This window comes from Geotrypetes seraphini, chromosome 7 (genome assembly GCF_902459505.1).
Source record: "Geotrypetes seraphini chromosome 7, aGeoSer1.1, whole genome shotgun sequence".
Lineage (NCBI taxonomy): Eukaryota > Metazoa > Chordata > Amphibia > Gymnophiona > Dermophiidae > Geotrypetes > Geotrypetes seraphini.
In genome coordinates this window covers 173,251,908-173,267,517 of record NC_047090.1, presented here as the reverse complement: position 1 = coordinate 173,267,517, position 15,610 = coordinate 173,251,908, and the positions used below count along the sequence as shown (strand labels likewise).

General features: G+C 41.6%; 1 protein-coding gene across 1 annotated transcript in view; it reads left to right on the top strand.

Moving 5' to 3' along the window:
• The window catches only part of UNC79 (unc-79 homolog, NALCN channel complex subunit), a 298,085-nt gene that overhangs the window by 185,227 nt on the left and 97,248 nt on the right, over positions 1-15,610 (top strand). The window contains exons 34-35 of the mRNA XM_033953271.1: positions 7,036-7,152; positions 11,940-12,042. Coding sequence (XP_033809162.1) covers positions 7,036-7,152; positions 11,940-12,042 — 220 coding nt within the window. The remainder of the gene's footprint in view (positions 1-7,035; positions 7,153-11,939; positions 12,043-15,610) is intronic.

Genomic DNA, 15,610 nt, shown 5'->3' with positions numbered 1-15,610 from the left:
TCTTGAATAAAAAAACAAAATCTAGTCTTAGGGGTCCTTTTATCAAGCTGTGGTAGGGGTTTAACGCGCGTAATACCGCGCGTTAAACCGCCTGCAGCGCTAGCATTGAGCAGGCATTAGTTTTTTAGCCGGCTGCGGGGGTTTGCGCGTGATGAAATGTCCGACGCGCTAATCTCACTAGCGCGGCTTGATAAAAGGAGCCCTTAGTGATATTTGGAGCATTGAGATAAAGCAGTATATTTCTGCATCTTGATGGCCACGAATTTGGACTTGGAGGATGAAATGTGCAGCGTCAGCATCTATGAGACAAGCTTGTTTTTTCTTGTTACACAGATCTTTTTAGACCCCTGTTAGGTTACAAAAGTTAGTTCTAAATCCAATAGATGCTGGCAATGTCATTTAGACATTGGGACACTGGATCATCTTTGTTCTATTGTCCTTTGATACTCAAATTTTGGAAGTCGATATGGGGACAGATTAATGTTATACTTGAGTCATCAATTGGGACATTGAGGACGCTGGATCATCTGTTGTTCTATTGTCCTTTGATACTCAAATTTTGGAAGTCGATATGGGGACAGATTAATGTTATACTTGAGACATCAATTGGGACATTGAGGACGCTGGATCATCTGTTGTTCTATTGTCCTTTGATACTCAAATTTTGGAAGTCGATATGGGGACAGATTAATGTTATACTTGAGTCATCAATTGGGACATTGAGGACGCTGGATCATCTGTTGTGCTATTGTCCTTTGATACTCAAATTTTGGAAGTCGATATGGGGACAGATTAATGTTATACTTGAGTCATCAATTGGGACATTGAGGACGCTGGATCATCTGTTGTTCTATTGTCCTTTGATACTCAAATTTTGGAAGTCGATATGGGGACAGATTAATGTTATACTTGAGTCATCAATTGGGACATTGAGGACGCTGGATCATCTGTTGTTCTATTGTCCTTTGATACTCAAATTTTGGAAGTCGATATGGGGACAGATTAATGTTATACTTGAGTCATCAATTGGGACATTGAGGACGCTGGATCATCTGTTGTTCTATTGTCCTTTGATACTCAAATTTTGGAAGTCGATATGGGGACAGATTAATGTTATACTTGAGTCATCAATTGGGACATTGAGGACGCTGGATCATCTGTTGTTCTATTGTCCTTTGATACTCAAATTTTGGAAGTCGATATGGGGACAGATTAATGTTATACTTGAGTCATCAATTGGGACATTGAGGACGCTGGATCATCTGTTGTTCTATTGTCCTTTGATACTCAAATTTTGGAAGTCGATATGGGGACAGATTAATGTTATACTTGAGTCATCAATTGGGACATTGAGGACGCTGGATCATCTGTTGTTCTATTGTCCTTTGATACTCAAATTTTGGAAGTCGATATGGGGACAGATTAATGTTATACTTGAGTCATCAATTGGGACATTGAGGACGCTGGATCATCTGTTGTTCTATTGTCCTTTGATACTCAAATTTTGGAAGTCGATATGGGGACAGATTAATGTTATACTTGAGTCATCAATTGGGACATTGAGGACGCTGGATCATCTGTTGTTCTATTGTCCTTTGATACTCAAATTTTGGAAGTCGATATGGGGACAGATTAATGTTATACTTGAGTCATCAATTGGGACATTGAGGACGCTGGATCATCTGTTGTTCTATTGTCCTTTGATACTCAAATTTTGGAAGTCGATATGGGGACAGATTAATGTTATACTTGAGTCATCAATTGGGACATTGAGGACGCTGGATCATCTGTTGTTCTATTGTCCTTTGATACTCAAATTTTGGAAGTCGATATGGGGACAGATTAATGTTATACTTGAGTCATCAATTGGGACATTGAGGACGCTGGATCATCTGTTGTTCTATTGTCCTTTGATACTCAAATTTTGGAAGTCGATATGGGGACAGATTAATGTTATACTTGAGTCATCAATTGGGACATTGAGGACGCTGGATCATCTGTTGTTCTATTGTCCTTTGATACTCAAATTTTGGAAGTCGATATGGGGACAGATTAATGTTATACTTGAGTCATCAATTGGGACATTGAGGACGCTGGATCATCTGTTGTTCTATTGTCCTTTGATACTCAAATTTTGGAAGTCGATATGGGGACAGATTAATGTTATACTTGAGTCATCAATTGGGACATTGAGGACGCTGGATCATCTGTTGTTCTATTGTCCTTTGATACTCAAATTTTGGAAGTCGATATGGGGACAGATTAATGTTATACTTGAGTCATCAATTGGGACATTGAGGACGCTGGATCATCTGTTGTTCTATTGTCCTTTGATACTCAAATTTTGGAAGTCGATATGGGGACAGATTAATGTTATACTTGAGTCATCAATTGGGACATTGAGGACGCTGGATCATCTGTTGTTCTATTGTCCTTTGATACTCAAATTTTGGAAGTCGATATGGGGACAGATTAATGTTATACTTGAGTCATCAATTGGGACATTGAGGACGCTGGATCATCTGTTGTTCTATTGTCCTTTGATACTCAAATTTTGGAAGTCGATATGGGGACAGATTAATGTTATACTTGAGTCATCAATTGGGACATTGAGGACGCTGGATCATCTGTTGTTCTATTGTCCTTTGATACTCAAATTTTGGAAGTCGATATGGGGACAGATTAATGTTATACTTGAGTCATCAATTGGGACATTGAGGACGCTGGATCATCTGTTGTTCTATTGTCCTTTGATACTCAAATTTTGGAAGTCGATATGGGGACAGATTAATGTTATACTTGAGCCATCAATTCCATTGACTTATGAAGCAGTCATATGTGGAACATTACTACATATTAAGCCCCCCATGGACCGATATAAATGTTGTATTTTCCTAATTATGACTGGGATAGCCATGCAGATGATAACCCTTAATTGGAAAAATTACGATCGCCTGAATTTTCCTTTTTGGTGGGTGAACCTATGCTCTAGTTATAGGTATGAAAAAATGAATGCTGAAATGCTGGGGCTTAGCAACATATTTAAATTGGTTTGAGGCCCGTTGACATCTTACATTACTTCTCTGTGGTTGGTTTTTGTCTTTAATTCTGTGCCATCTCCTTGCACATCCAGGGTGGGAGGGAGGGAGATGGGATTGTGTTATTGTATTATTTTAAATAAGTGTAGATTATTGAAAGAGTATATACATTTGTGTTATTGATTAATCGATGGGTGGGATAAAATGATTGATTTTGAATATCTGTAAGTTGAATGTGCTTTTCTTGACTTGTTATATGTTCTTATACCTGTGTATTGCACTGTTAATATTTAAATATTAATAAAGATTTATATATAAAAAAGAATTTGCTATATCGTTGTAGCATACAACTGTTCACAGCAGTGTACAATTAAAAAAAGTGCGTCAAATAACTAGGAACTCCATAAAATATAGAACAGACATATCTAAATCTAGAAATATTATGTTATTTTGCCGTGTTTGCAGTCTAATTCATTAATATCTCCTGGATAAAGATCAATAAATATGATCATTCCGAGGAATATCATGCCCAAAAGCTAAGTAAATAATGTTTTCTCAAAAGTTTTTTTTTTAAAAAGCCTTTAAATTTAGTTCCACATGAATCTGATTTGGAAGCTGGTTCCATAAATTTGGTGCTAAATAGGAAAAAAAAACCTTTGAACGGGTAAATTCCCAGGTAAAGTCCTTCTACCTGATAGTAATACTAGACAAACGAGACTGTGGAAACCCAATGTTCTCGGATCTTTATGGTTGTAATTTATTCAAAATGTCCTTGATAAAAGCAGTGCCAGCGATACAAACTCAATCCACATATATTGTGAAAGGATTGAGTTTGTATCGTTGTTACTGCTTTTATCAAGGACATTTTGAATAAATTACAACCATAAAGATCTGAGAACATTGTGTTTCCACAGTCTCGAATGTCTGGATCTGTTCTTCTTTTCCTGTGGAAACTTGGCTCTTGTTTTTGCTGGTTCTCTTATAGTAATACCAACCTATTATCCTGTAATGATCACAACGTTTGTAGTGGAGAATATGGAATAGTCAAAGAATTTAAATAACTTGGCTGTTGCAAATGAAATGACTTATGTGTCAACATAAAAATTTTGAATTTAATCCTATATTAGTTTATTTACAATTGGAAAAGTATCTAGAAGAAAATGAGATCTTTGATTCCCGTCAATATGCCTTCCGTCCCTGTGAGTTTTGTCATAGTCCCTGTCTCTGCCCCATTCCTGTAAGTTCTGCTTTAACCGCATAAGCCTCAAACAGTTATGATTTTAAAGTGTTTGAGGCTTGTGCAGTTGAGGACGGAGCTTAGGCATTGGTGGAATGAGGCATTATGACATCACAATCTGAGCTTTAGAATGTTGCTACTTAGGATTTTCAAGTGTTTGAGGCTTGTGCAGATGAGGACGGAGCTTAGGCATTGGTGGAATGAGGCATTATGACATCACAATCTGAGCTCTAGAATGTTGCTACTTATGATTTTAAAGTGTTTGAGGCTTGTATAGATGAGGATGGAGCTTAGGCATTGGTGGAATGAGGCATTATGACATCACAATCTGAGCTCTAGAATGTTGCTACTTATGATTTTAAAGTGTTTGAGGCTTGTATAGATGAGGATGGAGCTTAGGCATTGGTGGAATGAGGCATTATGACATCACAATCTGAGCTCTAGAATGTTGCTACTTATGATTTTAAAGTGTTTGAGGCTTGTGCAGTTGAGGACGGAGCTTAGGCATTGGTGGAATGAGGCATTATGACATCACAATCTGAGCTTTAGAATGTTGCTACTTAGGATTTTCAAGTGTTTGAGGCTTGTGCAGATGAGGACGGAGCTTAGGCATTGGTGGAATGAGGCATTATGACATCACAATCTGAGCTTTAGAATGTTGCTACTTAGGATTTTAAAGTGTTTGAGGCTTGTGCAGATGAGGACGGAGCTTAGGCATTGGTGGAATGAGGCATTATGACATCACAATCTGAGCTCTAGAATGTTGCTACTTATGATTTTAAAGTGTTTGAGGCTTGTGCAGTTGAGGACGGAGCTTAGGCATTGGTGGAATGAGGCATTATGACATCACAATCTGAGCTCTAGAATGTTGCTACTTAGGATTTTCAAGTGTTTGAGGCTTGTGCAGATGAGGACGGAGCTTAGGCATTGGTGGAATGAGGCATTATGACATCACAATCTGAGCTTTAGAATGTTGCTACTTAGGATTTTCAAGTGTTTGAGGCTTGTGCAGATGAGGACGGAGCTTAGGCATTGGTGGAATGAGGCATTATGACATCACAATCTGAGCTCTAGAATGTTGCTACTTATGATTTTAAAGTGTTTGAGGCTTGTATAGATGAGGATGGAGCTTAGGCATTGGTGGAATGAGGCATTATGACATCACAATCTGAGCTCTAGAATGTTGCTACTTATGATTTTAAAGTGTTTGAGGCTTGTATAGATGAGGATGGAGCTTAGGCATTGGTGGAATGAGGCATTATGACATCACAATCTGAGCTCTAGAATGTTGCTACTTATGATTTTAAAGTGTTTGAGGCTTGTGCAGTTGAGGACGGAGCTTAGGCATTGGTGGAATGAGGCATTATGACATCACAATCTGAGCTTTAGAATGTTGCTACTTAGGATTTTCAAGTGTTTGAGGCTTGTGCAGATGAGGACGGAGCTTAGGCATTGGTGGAATGAGGCATTATGACATCACAATCTGAGCTTTAGAATGTTGCTACTTAGGATTTTAAAGTGTTTGAGGCTTGTGCAGATGAGGACGGAGCTTAGGCATTGGTGGAATGAGGCATTATGACATCACAATCTGAGCTCTAGAATGTTGCTACTTATGATTTTAAAGTGTTTGAGGCTTGTGCAGTTGAGGACGGAGCTTAGGCATTGGTGGAATGAGGCATTATGACATCACAATCTGAGCTCTAGAATGTTGCTACTTAGGATTTTCAAGTGTTTGAGGCTTGTGCAGATGAGGACGGAGCTTAGGCATTGGTGGAATGAGGCATTATGACATCACAATCTGAGCTCTAGAATGTTGCTACTTAGGATTTTCAAGTGTTTGAGGCTTGTGCAGATGAGGACGGAGCTTAGGCATTGGTGGAATGAGGCATTATGACATCACAATCTGAGCTCTAGAATGTTGCTACTTATGATTTTCAAGTGTTTGAGGCTTGTGCAGATGAGGACGGAGCTGGTAGAGATGGGGCAGAGACAGGAAAACAACTTGACGGGATGGGAAAATGAGTTCCCGTGGGGACGGGTTAAACCTTTTCCCCGTGTCATTCTCTATTGCAGTGGATTGGCATCTGAGGGTAATAACAGATAAAAACTGACAGAAATAATACATATCTGCTGCAAACGCAAGCCTAGTGTTCCTGCACTCTGATGTTCAATCATGCACCATAACAAGTGGCCTGAGAACCCGGGGGAATTAGGTTCAGTTCCCAATACACTAGGGTTACCAGAAGTTCAGGAAAACCTGGACATGTCCTCTTTTTAGAGGACTGTCCGGGTTCCTGGACAGACTTTCCAAAACCTGACATTTGTACGGGTTTTGGACAGCCTCGAGCAGTTCCAGCCGCATCTAGAGGGCCTCTGAGCATGCGCGGATGATGTCACACACATCCGCCCATGCTCCAGGCTCGTGGCCGGAGCTGGTTGGAGAAGAGAGGAGGCTGGCCGGGGGCGGGGCTGGAGGCGGAATGGGGGTGGGGTTATGTGTCTGGGGTTTTCTTTCTCAAAATGTGGTAACCCTACACTACACGTCCTTGTGATTATAGGCAAATCATTTAATCCTCCATTACTGTAGGTACAAACTTAGGTTAAGAGCTCATTAGGGAAATGGCTCGGCAATGAATATCTGAACTCAGCAACAACTGTGGGACTTAGTCGGGCTGCCTCCCACGGTCTGAATATACATTTCTGGTATTCCTTTTCCTTGCTGTAATAATATAGTTTTCTTTTAATACTTTGTGTTTCAAGCTCAGTACAAGCAGATGAAACGGGGTTCGCTGGGCGCTCTGAGCATGAGCCAGCTAATGAAGAGACAGCTGGAACACCAGTCTAGTGCACCCCACAACATCAGCACCTGGGACGCAGGTAAGTCATCGTGCAATGAGACAGTCCCTAGAGCGGTACAGGGTTAGGGTTAGGCAAAAGAAGTGGAGTCAGTTTTGCAGTGTCACGTTTCAGAAGGTATAAAGAAAAAGCAAAAAACTTGCGCACATAAAAGAAGCTCAATAAAATCGGCAAAAATCTGAGGGGAGGGGGGCACCTCTGCTCACTTGAAAATTGTTAAAAACTTACTTATTTCAAGATGCATTTGACTTATGAAATGATCTATTTTATACTCTCATATGTCTTTAATATTCTCTTCTCTTGTTTCTTTCCAATTATACCTATTGTATTATCCCCTCTATGTAAATTTTAACAAATAATGCAATTGTAACTTTCCCCTTCCTTCCTTCTCAATCATGTTTGTCCAAATGGTTTTGTCAATTTGTCTAACTTAGTTAAATTATATGTATTACCACAATCTGCTGGTTTTTAAATTGTACATCGCTTAGATATTTGTAATAAGCGATACATCAAATGTAAATAAACTTGAAACTTGAAACTCATATGTTAAAGAAAAGGGAAAGAATATTTGAGCTTCAATTGCTCTGCCCGGGGGATACTGTTATAAAGCTTAATATTCTTTCCATTTTCTTTAACATATGAGCAGAGGTGTCCACGTTTCAGAAGGGCCGCGACGCCAACGTAAGAACTCGCGAGAGGAGAGTATTAGCAAATAGTCGCCTTGCAAAGAAATGAATGGATGGAAGAAAGATAGCAACTGAAGGTTAACCCCTTCCAGTGGTGTTTCAAGGATGAGCTGCGCCCAGGGAGGTGGCCCCCCGTCCCATGCCCTCTTCCCCTCCCCGCCATGTGCCTTTTTTAACGTCTCCGGCATGAGCAGCGTGCCCACGTTGGTGTCAGCTTGCTCTTTAACGTTGCTTCCAAAGCGCGGGTCCCGGAAGTGATGTCGGAGAGAACGCCGATGCTTACGCGGGCAGCAACCTCATGCCAGGAAAGAAAAAAAGGTATGGGGGAAGGCATGTGGCACGTGCACGCGGCAAGGAGAGGCGCAGGGGGGTTGAGAGGAGGAGGAGGGGTGCCGTGTCCTCGCTCACTACGCCATTGACCCCTTCATTTTATAAGAAGACCCCTAGAGCGAGGCACCATTTATGCACCTGTTATACAAGTCAGACACATGCAGTGGTGTAGCGAGGGTGAGAGGCACCTGGTGAAGTGGTGCCCCTCCCGCGCCCTCTTATCCGCCCCCCCCACACCTTCCCCGCCTCCCCTGCCGCGTGTGCGTGCCCCCCTTCCCATCCGCCATCCCTTCTTAACGTTCCCGCGCGAGCAGCATCGCCACCCTGCTGCGTGTGTCGGCGCTGGCTCTCCCTCTGATGTCACTTCCAAGGTGCGGGACCCGGAAGTGACATCGGAGAGAGAGCCGACACTGGCACATGCAACAGGTTGGATTGGCAGGGGTGGTGCTATGGAATAATCTGACGGGGCCACTCTCTGGAGGCCTTTTTTTGAAAGATGCTCACTGTTGGAGAGTTTTTTAATATTCATTTTTTTTTAAAAACTGTGCATGTATATAAGACTTTTGTAGCAGGCAAACTTCAATCTTGGTTAGGTGAATATATCCATCAAGCTTTGTCTTACTGTTCTTTTCAAAAATTAGTTAAGACTAAACTAAACTAAACCTTAAGTTTATATACCGCATCATCTCCACGGATGTGGAGCTCGACATGGTTTACAAGAACTTAAAATATAGGAAGAGAAGGGAAAAAAAAGGTTTACATGAACTTATATATAGAAGCGAAGAGTAATGGGGGACAGAATTACATTTTAGTGAAAAGCCAGGTTTTCAGTTGCTTGCGGAATAATTGAAGGGAGCCCAGGTTCCCCAGCGGGGTAGTGAGGTCGTTCCAAAGACCTGTGATTCTGAAGAGAAGGGATTTTCCCAGTTTGCCTGCATAGCGAATACCGTGTAGAGAGGGGAAGGATAGTTTGTTTGCCAAATTCATTACCTAAATTAGGAGTTTTAAAAAGATTGTAATTACTGTATTCACTGTGCAATTGTACTCTCGCTGATTGCCGAGTTTCTCTTCTGTGTAAACCGCCTAGAACTGCTGGTGATGGCGGTATAGAAGAATAAAGTTATTATTATTATTATGTATCTAGGCTTAAGCGGGGTGTAAGTTTGAGAACTTTAAGTCTGTCCCCATAAGCCTTATGACGAACACCATGCACCATTTTAGTAGCCGTACTCTGGACCGACTCCATCCTTCCCACCCTCTCTCCTCCTGAGCCCTCTTACCTCTTTCCCTCGCTCTTCTCATTGCATTGTGCCTCTTTTCGGTCTCCATATAACTGTACACTGCTTTGATTCCTGTTTTGAAAGGTGGTACGCTACGTACGCAGTAAACATAAACGGATGTACTCAGAGCGGCCTTCTCGCATATGCACAACTGCCTTTGCTCATATATAAGGGGGAATGCACATGGCCGCAATGTACAGAAGTTGAGCACTGATTTATGGCTGTTGTAAGGGGGCGTCTCTAAATGTAGGTGGGTTTCTGCCAACTTACACTAGTGTTCTAGAATGGAATCAGTGATTAAAAAAAAAATTTTTTTTAAACATAATTGGACTGCTGTATTTCCCGCATATAGACCGCCCCAGTGTATAGGCTGCAAAAAAATGCCCATACATGTTTAAAAACTCTTAGATAAGCCGCCCCATGTTACAAAGCCATGGAGGAGTGTGTGGCGCAGTGGTTGGAGCTACAGCCTCAGCACCCTGGGGTTGTGGGTTCAAATCCTTCACTGCTCCTTGTGACCCTGGGCAAGTCACTTAATTCTTCATAGCCCCAGGTGCTTTAGATAGATTGTGAGCCCACCGGGAGAGAGAGGGAAAATGCTTGAAGTACCTGTATGTAAACTGCCTTGAATGTGGTTGCAAAACTACAAAAAGGTGGTATACAAGTCCCAATCCCTTTCCCTGATGTCATAATGACCCATTCCACCAATAAGAACCAACCTCCTCAATGATGTCACAATGGCTTCATTGTTCTATACTTGGCTCACTTCTGCTATTGCATTGGAGGAGAGTGTGGCGCAGTGGTTAGAGCTACAGCCTCAACACCCTGAGGTTGTGGGTTCAAATCCCGCACTGCTCCTTCTGATCCTGGGCAAGTCACTTAATCCTCCATAGCCCCAGGTACGTTAGATAGATTGTGAGCCCACCGGGACAGAGAGGGAAAATGCTTGAGTACCTGATTGTAAAACCGCTTAGATAATCTTGATAGGCGGTATATAAAAACCTAATAAACTAAACTATCTAAAAGTTTTAAAACCACATGGGGCAGCCTATACATCCCTCACCCCCCCCCCCCCCCCCCGGTAAATATCGTACCTCCGCCAGCTGCCTCCTGCAATGTCGCGGCCACAGTGCAGGGCAGGAGCGATCTTTTCAGCATTCAGCCACCACCGTGCTGCTTCCTCAATCCCTGCGACAGTCTCAACCGTTATGGATTTAAGATTAAGAGTTAGGATCCATCCCTGGCTTCTGTATCTTGGTCCTGTTCTATCATGTACCATATGTCTTGGTTGGCAGCATTTCCAAGCCACCGGAGGGGGGTAAAAATTAAAATGCCTTATGTAAGACTGAGAAGTGTTTGTGTTCTTCTGTTTGTAATCCGCTGCGGCTCTGGGCCCTGGTGTGCCTGGTTATGAAGTGGCTTCCCATCTAAGTGCAATCAGAATCCAAATTGTTTTTCGTAAGCATAATTATTAAGTAAATGCAGAATAACAAATAAGAATTTAAAATGCTTCTTATTTAAGGATGCTTTCAACTTATAAATTATTTTTGAGCTCTTCCCCTTCCCTTTCTTCTTTTTTTTCATGCTTTTTTTCCTTATTCTTCCTTTTTTATGTTTATATCTTGCTCATCATTGTATAAATTTTTTATGTAAATCCGCCCTTTTTTTTTTTTTTAATTGTATTCATTGTATAAATTGTTAGTTTTATAATATCTTATATGTTAATTCTTATTTTAATATTATGTTTAATTATATGTTACTTTTATATATTGTAATTCGCTTAGAAACAATTAATTAAGCGATTAATCAAATATAAATAAAACTTGAATAAACTTGAAGAGCTATAGCTATCTCTAAATAATTGTTATTAATTAAAATGACATGAGAGATTTACACATAAACCCCACCCCCAGTGTAACCCCTGGTTGATATAGAATTAGGCAATTGCCTAAGGTAAACCCAGTGATGTGTGGACAGGGGTACAAAATCACACTTCTTGGCTGAGGGCCAAAGCCACACCACGAAGCTAAATAAACAGAGTCAGACTTTTTAGTAAATACACTCCACACAATATCTCAGCTGACTCAATGTCTCTTATCTAAGGTTACCAGGCATCCGGATATCCCTGGACATGTGTTCCTTTTGAGGACATGCCTGGGGGTCCAGACGGCTTTTCAAAACCCAGCACAGTGGGATAAGTGTCGAATATCGCATTTAACTGGCTAAGCATTAGCCGACTCCGGAAACCCAGAAATTAAATGGCGAAGCTCAGGGCTTTGACCCCAGCATTGAATATCCAGGTTTAATATTGGCGGCAGTCGGCAAAAAATGCTGATCGCCGATAGCAAGATTTCAGGCCCTGCGTTATTACTCTAACAAAACAAGGCCAGATGAAATAGAAACCCCCAAAAAAAAAAAAAAAATTATCTACCTTTCATGAAAGGGGAAAATGTGTCAGATGTGTGTGTTTTTTTATTCACCGGGATTTGTTTTCTCTTTAATTGCATCGCAGGGGTCACAAAGTCCAGCTTGCTTTCCGCACCCAGCATCGTCAGCATGTTCGTGCCTGCGCCCGAGGAGTTCTCCGACGACCAGCCCACTCTGATGACTGATAAGTAAGCACACTGCCGCAGCGCTGCCCATTTGTCATCTCATAGTCTGGAGCAGGACAGGATTTTACTGCAGGGGCGCCCGCAGGCTTGTGTCACTGTGGCTCTTTTGACCGATCAACAGCTGCCTCAATGTCGCTTGCAAACATTTAAAGTCCAAGAAAAATAGAAGATTTACTGCTGTCTGACAGGTGAAATGTCCTCACAAGTTAGCGTTATTCATCCTGGCCTTCAGCTCTTTTGGGGAAGTGGGCAGAGAGGAGAATGCTTAGTGAGTGCCCTTTGCTAGTATAATTCTAGAAGGCATAATTTGAGATTGCAGGGAGGAAGACTCAGGAGCAATGTTAGGAAATTCTTTTTCACGGAGAGGGTGGTAGATGCTTGGAATGCTTTCCCAAGGGAAGTGGTGGAGAGGAAAACGGTGATGGAATTCAAAAAAGCGTGGGATAAACATAGAGGATCTCTAATTAGAAAACGAAGAAGGTAAATTAAAGAGCTGAGGCCGGTACTGGACAGACTTGCACGGTCTGTGTCCCATATGTGATGATTTGGTGTAACATGGGCTGGGGAGGGCATCGATGGGAACTCCGCTAACTTGGAACATGAGGATGTTAGTGGCCAGACTTTACGGTAGGCTGGAGTGAGCTTGGACGGCAACTTCAACATTTGGAACCTAGGACAATACCAGGTGGACTTTACAGTCTATGACCCAGAAATATCAAAGATGAGACAGGTTAATTTAATCATGTATTTTTAATGGGTATAACTAATAGGCAGACTGCTGGACCGTTCAGGTCTTTATCTGTCGTCATTTACTATGTTACCTGGCAGAAACCCAACGAGTAAAAACATTCCAGAGCTTAGATTGTGATGTCATAATGCCTCATACCAACAATGCCTAAGAGCCAACCTCAGCAGTGATGTCACAATGGCAACTTCGGCATTTGGAACCTAGGACAATACCAGACTTTACAATCTACAGCCCAGAAATATCAAAGAAGAGACAAGTTAATTTAATCATGTATTTTTAATGGGTATAACTAATGGGCAGACTGGTTGGACTGTTCAGGTCTTTATCTGCCGTCATTTACTATGTTACTATGTAATCTCCTGCTTGTCTACAGTTATGGCAGCGGTAGGAGGCACCTCTTCTCTGCCCCTGCCCCCCTGCTGTGCGCAATCACCTTCCCTTCCCCTGTAGCTGTTTAGTTTCCCCGCTGTGAGCAGTATCTCTAACATGCTGCCTATGCTGGCATGGGCTCTCCTTCTAACGTCCTTTGCTAGTCATGGGACCTGGACGTAACGTTGGAGGGGAGCGCCGAGGTCAGCATGAGCAGCAGGTCGGAGCTGCTGCTCGTGCTGGCGAAGAGTTAGAGGTACAGTGCCATGGAATTGAAGGTGTGCGCTCAGCGGGGAAGATGTGGGAAGGGGGGAGGGAGGAGAGGTACCGGCACCCAGGGCGATCCACCCTTATGGCATTGTTCCAACAGCTTTAGCCACTGAGGCCCCACTTAGGATGCCAGACTCTCCGGCACAATTAGGAAATTTTCAGTACAGAACGAGAAATCGGCAAATAAGATGCAGGTGCTACCTATTAATTAGATTAAAATTCTTCGACAAGAAACAATTCCTACTTTTGGTACAATCTCTTATCCTAGGACTAATAGACTACTGCAACATATTATATCTCCCATGATAAAACAATTGCAAACAATACAAAATACAGCCCTAAGACTCATCTACTCATTGAAAAAATATGACCACATCACAGAGGCATTCCATGACTCACACTGGCTCCCAATACAAGCAAGAATACACTTCAAATTCTACTGCCTTCTATTCAAAGCTATTAACGGAGAAAGCCCAACCTACTGGAATAACCGACTAATTCAATCTTCCTCATCCAGGCACAGGAGAACCCACTCTCTTTTCATACACCCACCATCCAAAAATGTCAAACGAAAAAAAACTATATGACAACCTAATAGCCACCAAAGCAGCTAAACTGGACAGACAACTCACCAATCTGCTGACTTCGACCACAGACTACAAAACCTTCAAAAAAGAAATAAAAACCCTACTCTTCAAAAAATACATAAAACCAGTATAACACAACCAACAATGTTCCGAACTCCTCCTGCATTACCAACTACTCCTTAGCAAATTAGAAAATGTTGAAACTATTCCTTAAGTACTTCTTAATATAATAACAATTCTTATGGAATCCGCCTTGAACCACAAAGTAAAGGTGGAACAGAAATCACTAATGGAATGTAATCTTTTTGGTGTATAACTAAAGATATTATTTTTAAACAATTCTGGGATGTTTCCATACAAAAATTGATGGCAAATCACCACTGCTTTATACTATACTCTGAAAGTGACTGGAAGCCAATGCAATTTCTGGAGATATAGTGAAATATGATCAAATTTAGATAATCCCATGATCAATCGTGCTGCCTTGTTTTGTGTAACCTGCAGAGCCCTGCATCTTGCTTTTGTTATTCCAAGATACAGGGCATTGCAGTGGAAGGGTCATGGAGCATCCAACAAGTAAGACGGATCAGAAAGCCCAACCAATAGCCCAAGCTGAAAAGAAATTATGGCTTCTAAGATGGATCAGAAAGCTAAACCAATAGCCCAAGCTGAAAAGAAATTATGGCTTCTAAGATGGATCAGAAAGCCCAACCAATAGCCCAAGCTGAAAAGAAATTATGGCTTCTAAGATGGATCAGAAAGCCCAACCAATAGCCCAAGCTGAAAAGAAATTATGGCTTCTAAGATGGATCAGAAAGCCCAACCAATAGCCCAAGCTGAAAAGAAATTATGGCTTCTAAGATGGATCAGAAAGCCCAACCAATAGCCCAAGCTGAAAAGAAATTATGGCTTCTAAGATGGATCAGAAAGCCAAACCAATAGCCCAAGCTGAAAAGAAATTATGGCTTCTAAGATGGATCAGAAAGCCCAACCAATAGCCCAAGGTGAAAAGAAATTATGGCTTCTAAGATGGATCAGAAAGCCAAACCAATAGCCCAAGCTGAAAAGAAATTATGGCTTCTAAGATGGATCAGAAAGCCAAACCAATAGCCCAAGCTGAAAAGAAAATATGGCTTCTAAGATGGATCAGAAAGCCAAACCAATAGCCCAAGCTGAAAAGAAAATATGGCTTCTAAGATGGATCAGAAAGCCAAACCAATAGCCCAAGCTGAAAAGAAATTATGGCTTCTAAGATGGATCAGAAAGCCAAACCAATAGCCCAAGCTGAAAAGAAAATATGGCTTCTAAGATGGATCAGAAAGCCAAACCAATAGCCCAAGCTGAAAAGAAATTATGGCTTCTAAGATGGATCAGAAAGCCAAACCAATAGCCCAAGCTGAAAAGAAAATATGGCTTCTAAGATGGATCAGAAAGCCAAACCAATAGCCCAAGCTGAAAAGAAATTATGGCTTCTAAGATGGATCAGAAAACCAAACCAATAGCCCAAGCTGAAAAGAAATTATGGCTTCTAAGATGGATCAGAAAGCCAAACCAATAGCCCAAGCTGAAAAGAAATTATGGCTTCTAAGATGGATCA